The sequence below is a fragment of the Puma concolor genome, chromosome B4 (genome assembly GCF_028749965.1).
Source record: "Puma concolor isolate L17-30 chromosome B4, mPumCon1.1.hap2, whole genome shotgun sequence".
NCBI lineage: Eukaryota > Metazoa > Chordata > Mammalia > Carnivora > Felidae > Puma > Puma concolor.
In genome coordinates this window covers 81,907,411-81,917,068 of record NC_141673.1, presented here as the reverse complement: position 1 = coordinate 81,917,068, position 9,658 = coordinate 81,907,411, and the positions used below count along the sequence as shown (strand labels likewise).

Sequence of the window (9,658 nt, the reverse complement as noted above, 5' to 3'; positions counted from 1 at the left end):
CATCTGTTCTGAGGGGAGAGGGAAGAGAGATTTTTTAATGGCAAAGCAAAGGACAGCAAAGGAGCAAAAGATCACTCCCTATTTCCCCACAAGATTCCATAGCTGTTGTAATTAGTTGATGCCCTGGGGATATAAACCAGAAAGTCAGCTTTCTAACCTTCTAACCTCCATGGATTTCAGTCACATTAAATGCTTCTTTCGTGTGATATATAATTCCTTAAAGTTCTCATGTATCCTGCAGGGATAATAGAACAATCCACAATTGTTTAATCCATTTGGTGTCCAATGATGTTCAAGTGAAGATCAAAGTTGTATTTGAAAGAATCTATAAGTTCCAATATAGAAGCATGCTTTAGAATCTTTAAAATAATTTTTTTGGTGATTGCATAAACATTCAGTCTGGAAACCCAGAACTTCTTGGAGCCAAGTATTTTGAAACGGAGAGATAGAAACTGGCCTGCAGGGGCAGAGGGAGATATCCATAATGGCCCAGAAACGTCTAGTCCCAAAACTTGTCCACGTGAGATGAAATTGCAGAAACCAGAAAGCAACTGCAACTCTGAATAAAATATTGCTATATAGCCTTTGTACAAATTTTATGAAATACTCAGAACCATCACACTACTGCAATGCAGTGATATGCTGTACTTATTTCCAACTCGGTGCTCTTGAGGGGCTCAAAGATTGGATTCTTCCGTTAAAAACTAATCTCTTCCAAGAGCCTGATTCAGGTGCTCTAGAACCAGAAGTCTCATAAGTGTCCCAGGTGATTTCCTAAGATGTCTGGAGAACACTGATGTAAAATGGAAGTTTTGCCTACACAAAGATGCTCAATCTGAATTAAATAGAGACATTTTTGAAGACCTGTGCTACTTTAAACTCATTTATGTTGTCCCATATGCTTCAATGAAAGGAAAATATTTCAGTTTTGTTTGTTAAAAAACACAATTTTTCTTAAAATATTTTACTTTTCATTAAATTGATATACATTTCACTTTAAAAATCCAAACCATACATAAAAGTACAAAAAGAAATAAGCACTATTCAAGGTCTTACAATCTTAACATTTTGGTTAACATTCTTCTAGACACATCTATAAAAAATAGACACACGAGGGGCGCCTGGGGGGCTCAGTCGGTTGAGCGGCTGACTTCAGCTCAGGTCATGATCTCGCTGGGTTTGTGAGTTCAAGCCCCACGTCGGGCTCTGTGCTAACATCTCAGAGCCTGAAGCCTCCTTCGGATTCTGTGTCTCCTCCTCTCTCTGCCCCTCCCATGTTCATGCTTTGTCTCTCTCTGTCTCTCAATAATAAATAAACGTTAAAAAAAATTAAAAAAAAATAGACACATGAATACAATTTTACATAAATGGATTCAAACTGTTCCAGAAACTGTTTTTAAAAAAATCCAGTGTAGGGGTGCCTGATTGGCTCAGTCAGTTAAGTGTCCGACTCTTGGTTTCCGTTCAGGTTATGATCTCACAGTTGTAAGACTAAGACTCGTGCTGGGCTCTGAGCTGTGTGTGAAGCCTGCTTAGGATTCTCTCTCTCCATCTGCCCCTTCCCCCCTTAAAAAAAAAATCCACTGTAAAATTATGTATTTCAGCGTTTCTAAAGAAAGCTCTACATGTACATCCAAAGTTGTAACAGCTCTATGGTATATTTCATTCTACCTATGTACCAAAATTTACTCTGCACTTGAGCTTTCTCAGCTGTATAATAGAATAAAAAATAGTATTGTAATCTGTGAAAAGTACTGACAAGTGTCTGTCATATAATAAGCATTCAGTAAATGTTAGCTACTATTACTATTATACATTATGTTTTCCAATTTTTCATTATTAAAAGCAACACTCTGATAAACATCTTCTACTTAGATCTTTTTTTCATTCTAGGTCATAAAGGAACAGCTGTGTTTGACCATCCTTGATTTGACCAGATCATGTTATAAAGTGTTTGAAATGAGTCATTGTAGCACAAAGGCCAGTCTTTATTATTCATTGATCAGCCAATAACAGATATATAAAATTACACCACCAGTTATATGTAAGCAATATTTTCATGAGGCTTAGAAAGAATATTTAAAACTTTTGTAAGTGAATTTACATTGCTTTGACTTGGTATTTCTAGCTGAACAGGAAGCTTACTGTGTGAGTTATAAAAATTATTTGATCTTTTAAGATACTTCCAGTTCTAAATGATGTTACTATCATATGAGGGCCAAAAAAGCTTACAGGTCCAGTGCCCAGTATTGTCAGACTCACACCCCAGATTCCCTGTCCAAGCTGATCTTACTCTGATAATATTACTGTGCGTGAATTGCCTTTCTAATGCGCATCATTCTTTGATAGTGATTTTTTTGGTCTGTTTTTAAAAGGCAAGAAAATACCAGTCGGAGGCATATCTATGACGTTTGGAAACAAAAGCATCATTGGTGAAAGATTCTAAAGGGACAGAGAAGAGACTAAGAGCCTGTTCTTCTTGGCTGACCCAATGAATCTGGCATTGTCGTGGATGGAGGCACAAATAAATCCCAAGTCCAAGCCTCTCTGATATAGGGTGTGCCTCCCAGGAAAATTCCCCAGTTTAAGACCTAAAACCAGAGTTGGCACTTTATGTTTCCAAAGAGGTTGCTAAATTCATGGTCACTCATCCACTAAGAGCCTTAGAATGAATGTCCTGACTGCAGCGTCATTGAAAACAGAAGTGTGAGAAGTTGGTTGAGAATCGAGTTTTATCAGTAATGATTCAAAGGCCAGGTGAAACAAGGTGAAAAGCTAGAGGTTTTCCCAGTTTAAAAAGAGAAAGAGAGAGAGAGAGATGAATGAGGCAAGTCATAGATTCATCTTTGTCTCCTTCACTTTTCCCAGGGAAGCCAGAATCTACTAGAACTTTTTTCTGTTTTTAAATTTTTAGTTCCTTACTTATGGTGTATTATAAAGAGAATGATGGAGGACAAACACCTCACTCCCAGGCAGCTAAGTTACATAGTAAGAAGCACAAATGTAACCAAAAGGTGTCAAAAGGATTTCATGCCTTACCAATATGACTTTCTTTTCTGGTTTTTAACCCTTCCCCCTTCTTAATATACAATATGAGAGGTGTAGGAGATATCTTATGTCTCATAAAGCAGAAATGTTCTTATGAAGAAGGTGTTATTTAACAACTTGTCATTCAAGAAGACAGATGAAGCTTGCAATAATAAAAACAAAGCCCAAACACATGTTCTTCCCAAGTTGAGGACTATTGTAGTAGAATCTTGGTCTGGGAAAATTTTCAAAAAGGGTTTCTTTGTGGGATAAGAGTGCCACACCCTCTGCTCCCTCCCAATCCTTATCCCTCCATCCACCCAAAGCTTACCTAACAGTATCCTGCTCACCCCCTTCTAAGATTAATTCATATCTTACGAGTAACTCGAGGTCTTTATTATTTGGGGTGAGCTTTCTATTCATTTCTTTGCAATGTTAAGTGAGAGAAGAGGTCTCTCTTAAGGAGGAAGTGGCCCTTCCTTAAGCAGTCCTCAGACAGTGAGGAAGCATGGGTACGGGGACGGTAGGAGGGTGGCAAGAAAAACCACCTCTGAAGGCCAATGCCACCAAAAGCGGCCACACCTTCTGCCCAAAGGATCGCATTCTGTCATGGCCGACCCAACCAAACTGAAATAGGAAAAGCAAGGTTTGTTACAAAATATTTTAAAAGAGGTCACGTGTTCTACCTTTGAGTTGCACTCCTGTCTTTCTTTTGATAGCATAAAGAGGATTAACGGGCCCCAGCAGCAAATACAAGTTCCTCTGCTTGCCAACCCTTTTCATCAGCTGCACTGTGCACCCCAGTGAGCTCTGCCGAACCTGCTGCCATCCGCCTGGACTTTCTTTCTGCAAGATGGCTCCTACACGATGACCATTGCGAAGACTCAGCTCTAGGTGCCACCTACGTGTGCAGGAACGGCCTATGGGCCTCAGCCCGCTGGGACACTATGCCGGATTGGGCTAGATGGGCGATCCCAGATGTGATGTCATTTTGACGCCCGGGACCCCAGACTCCTTTCATCCCGTTCCTTCCACGCCTGTTTCTCCTTCTTGTCTCTCTCTTCCCGCTGGTAAAGCAGCGCGGAAGAGAGAGCGGACCGGCTTCATCTCGCCTTCGGTCCGAGCCTGGTTCGCACCGCTGCGCCCGGCGTGCGGGGGAGGCTGCGCGGACCCGGCCCCAGCTCCGGCGCCCGGGCCCGCAGCCCTCCAGCCCTCCCGGATCCACCCGCAGGTCCGGCGGGCGGCGGGGGTCCTGCGAGGCGGAAGTGAGAAGCCAGGCGTGGGAGGAGGCTGCAGGCTGGGGGCTGGGATCCCCTCGGCGGCTGACGCGGTCCGGCGAACCCGAGCGAGGACTGCGGCCGCCTCCCGACGCCCGGCGCGCGCCAGCCGGGCCTTTTTTGGCGCTGAGGGAGAGCAGACGGGCAGGGCCGCCGCTTCGGGGGAGTGAGGCTGAGCCGACGCCCCCGGGACCAGGAGGAGGGGCTGCCTCGGGGGGCGCCGCCGCGACCCAGATAGGCCGGGCGAGCGCGGGAGCGGGCGGCGGCCCGTCGCCTCCTTCCTCCTCCGCGGCGCCATCCCTCGGCGCGCCCAACCCGGAACCCGGAGAGCGCGTGGGGGCGGGGAGGCGAGCGCGCAGAGCTGGCGGGCACCCCCGCGGCCCCCGGGCCCCCAGCCATGTCGGCCGAGGAGATGGTGCAGATCCGCCTGGAGGACCGCTGCTACCCGGTGAGCAAGAGGAAGCTCATCGAGCAGAGCGACTACTTCCGCGCCCTCTACCGCTCCGGCATGCGCGAGGCCCTGAGCCAGGAGGCCGGCGGCCCCGAGGTGCAGCAGCTGCGCGGCCTCAGCGCCCCGGGCCTGCGCCTGGTGCTGGACTTCATCAACGCCGGCGGGGCCCGCGAAGGCTGGCTCCTGGGCTCGCGGGCGGAGAAGGGCGGTGGGGTGGAGGAGGAAGAGGAGATGGACGAGGTGAGCCTGCTGGCGGAGCTGGTGGAAGCGGCCTCCTTCCTTCAGGTCACGTCTCTGCTGCAGCTGCTGCTGTCCCAGGTGCGGCTCACCAACTGCCTGGAGCTGTACCGCCTGGCGCAGGTGTACGGGCTGCCCGACCTGCAGGAGGCCTGCCTGCGCTTCATGGTCGTCCACTTCCACGAGGTCCTTTGCAAGCCCCAGTTCCACCTTCTGGGGGCTCCCCCTCAAGCCCCCGGCGATGTCAGCCTGAAGCAGAGGCTGAGAGAGGCCCGGATGACGGGGACTCCTGTCCTCGTGGCCCTGGGGGATTTCTTGGGGGGACCCCTGGCTCCTCACCCCTACCAAGGGGAGCCCCCATCCATGCTGAGGTATGAGGAGATGACTGAACGTTGGTTCCCGCTGGCCAACAACCTTCCTCCCGACCTGGTGAATGTCAGGGGTTACGGGTCCGCCATCCTGGACAACTACCTCTTCATAGTGGGCGGGTACAGGATCACTAGCCAGGAGATCTCGGCTGCGCACTCCTACAACCCCAGCACCAACGAGTGGCTCCAGGTGGCCTCCATGAACCAGAAGAGGTAAGCACCCGGCAGTGCGGCTTCTTTCCCATCCATTCACTTGCTCGTTAGCTCGTTCCCCTAATGTTTACTGGGCAGTCACAGGAGCTTGCGCCGAGGTGGGAATGACATCTTCATTCCATCTTGCTGGCCTTGACTCTGGCAAAGCGCCCAAAGAACTGAGGACTTGCAAGGAAGAAGTGCCCCCCCCCCCGGGCCCCACCCCCGAGGTCAACTAGCTGAGTTGTTTCCTTGCAGGTATTGCACTTTTAGGCAAACTGCTTTTTTTTTTTTTTGCCTCTTTCCCAGTGGAAAAAAGGAATCTGTGGTTTCCTAGAAGGATACTTTCAAAGAAAACTTTCTTTAATTTGCTTTCATTTTTGCCTTTTTAAATTTTTTTATTTTTTTATTTTTTAGGCTCCAATCCTGATTACAGTGACACACTGGGCAGTAACCTGTAACACTGTCTTTGGGAGAGTTTGTTGTTGTCACTGACTTTGAAGCTTCCTACATTGGGGCACCAATCTGTGCTCAGGAGATAAACATTAGAATTGTACCTACGATTTATTGTTTTAAGTGCCTCTTATTTTTTATCCTCTCTTTTGCATCTCCCTTCTTTCCCAGACAGATTCATCATTGACCCAAAACTTGAGCCTGGCAATGGTCACCTGCAGAATTAGAACATTTCCGTCCACCTGGCCTTCTCCCTTCCCATCCTGCACATCCCTCCCAGCATGCACTTGGGTGACTTGGAGATAGGAAAAGGAGGAAGGGAGCGGAGCAAGAGGAGGGAATGGAGCTAGGAAACGAACAGGAAAAGAAAAGAGCAGGGCGGATGGAGCAGAGGTGGTAGGAAGGAAAGGTGGTCGGATCCAAGACAGCCACAGCCATTCACAAGTTGGGAGAAGAATCAGTGTGACCCACGAAAGGACCCTCTCCTCTGGTCCACTTGTACCCATCTCAACCCCTACATGGGCCCTACCCTAAAGTGTGGAACCAGGAATTGGGGGACTCACCACCTGGCAAAGAAAGTTGTAACCGTTACACATACTGACCTTAAGGGTACACCAGGCCAGGAGGATCAGTGACTTTATTTCTACAATAACATAAAATTCATCTTGGAAAGTGTTCTTTTTTTCTGATGATAAAAATAATATATAGTTATTCTAGAAAAGTGGAAAAATGGAAAAGAATCAAGAAACGGAAAGACCGTTATTCCTATTCCCTCCTTCACAGAGGCAATAACCTCTTACAGGTTGGCATGTTTTCTTCCAACCCCTTTTTAGTGCATTATTTATACCATATTTAAAATTTGATGTCAGATGGGTTATTTTGAAGCAGATTATAATTAAAGCAACAAAGAAACATTCAGTGTTGTGGATATTGCTCAGATTAGGGGGTGGAAGGCCCAGTGGACTGGCCATCACCACTGTATACACACTGTCTCCAGTTGTATCAACTGAGGTGATCAGCATCCTCACTGCCCCCACCCAGCTCCAGCTGTAACTGTAACACAACACCTCACAGAATTCTTTCTTTACAAGTCCTTGGTAGTCTTTTTCTTTATAGGAATATCTGTCCTCTGAGGGGAAAAAAAGGTATTCAAGTAATGCACGAATATGTGCTTAGAAAAATTGCAAATGACATGAAAAACCAGAGTAAAAAATGGTATCCATTGACATACCTTTATATATTATGCATTTATAAATATATTTGTTACATTTATATATATGTATATATGTGTATATGTGTATACACATATATATACACATATACACACACACACACACACACACACACACACATTAAGAACATTGATGATTGTTAACAGGGAAAAATGTGTATGCATATGCATGTACCTGGAGGGGTGTGTATGCATCTTGTACATACTGTTACTCTACAGTTGATTAGGCTGTGCTGATTATTATGGCCACTAATATTTCCATTTTGAGAGTTTTTTTCTATATCAACAAATGTAGAGCCATCTCACTCTTGTTACTGGCTGTGTAATATTCCAGCCCATAGATGTACCATAATGTAATCAGCCCTTCCCTTATTTCATGAGCATTTAAGTTGCTTCCTTTTAAGAAAGATTATTCTATTTATTTATTTGTTTATTTTCAAAGTGAGCTGCATGCCCAACTTGGGGCTTGAACTCACGACCCTGAGATTAAGAGTCCACATGTTCTACCAACTGAGCCAACCAGGTGCCCCATTCAAGTTGCTTCTATTTGCCATTATAAACAACGCTATATTGAGCATTTTGGCATATGTGTGCCTGTCTTAGCTGGCATATATCAGTCAGTCCTATATGGCAAATTCCTGAAATTCCTGGATAGGTGGGCCAAAGTGCATGCATGTTTTCAATTTTGGTAGCTCCTGCCAAAGTGCCCATCAGAAAATTCATATTTCCTCTCCTTGAAACAGTGTTTGAGCTTGCCAGTTCCTATTCTCTTGCCAAGACAAGACATTATCATCATTTTTTATTCCAATCCAATGGGCAAAAACACTGGTGTGAATGTTTCTGCGTGGAAGAGAGATTTTCCTTTCATATATTTATTGGCCTTGTGTATATATTTTTTAAACGGTTTTTGCCAATTAAGAAGAAAATTGGTTTATCTTTTTCATATTCATTTCAGAAGTTCTGTTTATGTATGTAGAATTAATCTCTTGTCTCTTAGATAATGAAGCACATGTTTTCCCCTGTCTTTAATTTATTGTAAGGCCCCCAAAATGAAATCTTCCAAGTGACGGGGCAGGTGAAGTCAGTGACTAGAGGGGTGGGTTGGGATTACAAGGGACCAGAGAGTCACCACCCCACCACAAGAGGACTCCGCCTCTCAGCCACAGCTCGTTGCTGCCACCTAGAAGTGAGGAACGGTATTGCCAGATGGGCAGACACCCCGATTTTCAAGTGTTGGCCACTTCTTTGAAAAAACAAACATCAACAATAACAAAAACCTTGCAGACCAGACCAACACTGGCCTTGTGAGCCTCTAGTTTTGGACTTCAGGTTTATTTCACACACACACACACACACACACACATATATATAAAGTTTGTTTATTTTATATTTATATAGATTTATTTTTGTTTATATGTATATAAAGTTTGTTTATTTTAAGAGAGAGAGCGAGTGGGGGAGGGACAGAGAGAGAGAGGAAGAAAGGAAGAATCCCAAGCAGTCTGGGCACTGTCAGCACAGAGCTCGATGTGGGGCTTGAACCCATGAACCATAAGATCATGGCTTGAGCCGGAATCAAGAGTTGACTGCTTAACAGGCTGAGCCATCCATGTGCCCCCATAGTGTATTCTTACATGAAGACATTTAAAATTTTTTTGTAGCCAAATTTGTTAAATACATCCTATTAGCCTTTAATCTTGCATTGGAAAGCCTTCTACAAGCTAAGAATATGCAAATACTCATTGTCTTGTAATATATCTTTTATAGTTTTGTCTTTTTACATTTATATCTGAATGTGTTTGGGTCTTAATTTCATATAATAAGGTATAATGTAAAGTTATAACACGTTTTTTAAATGTCCCTCAAACTGACTGATTTACACAGCCAGTTACCAGATGCTAATTTCCTGTTTCCATATTGACTGATTGGCCATTCCCTTTTAAATAGCACATGTTTGTTTGTTTATTTTATTTTTAGAGAGAGAGTGTGTGTGTGTGCAAGCAAGAGAGAGGGGCAGAGAGAGAGAGAGAAACAGAGAGAAAGAAAGAATCTTAAGCAGGCTCTACACTCAGTGCGGAGCCCAACCCAGGGCTCACTCCCAGAACCTTGGGATCATGACCTGAGCTGAAATCAAGTCCGACCGTCAACTGACTGAGTCACCCTGGTGCCCCAATAACACACTTAAAAAAAAATAATGTTTATTTATTTTTGAGAGAGTGAGAGAGAGGCAGAGAGGAGGGATAGAGAGAGAGGGAGACACAGAATCTGAAACAGGCTCCAGGCTCTGAGCTGCCAGCACAGAGCCTGACGTGGGGCTTGAACTCATGAACCATGAGATCGTCACCTGAGCAGAAGTCAGATGCTTAACTGAGTGAGCCACCCAGGTGCCTCTTCACACTTTTAAATTATTGTAGCTTGGTAA

The 9,658-nt window shown here is 45.0% G+C and overlaps 1 protein-coding gene across 2 annotated transcripts in view; it reads left to right on the top strand.

Moving 5' to 3' along the window:
- Window positions 1–9,658, top strand: part of KLHL42 (kelch like family member 42) — a 36,968-nt gene that overhangs the window by 11,268 nt on the left and 16,042 nt on the right. For both annotated transcript variants that reach the window (XM_025930498.2, XM_086713758.1), the window contains one exon: window positions 3,747–5,573. In XM_025930498.2, the coding sequence (XP_025786283.1) occupies window positions 4,702–5,573 (872 nt within the window). In that variant the 5' untranslated portion in view covers window positions 3,747–4,701. The remainder of the gene's footprint in view (window positions 1–3,746; window positions 5,574–9,658) is intronic.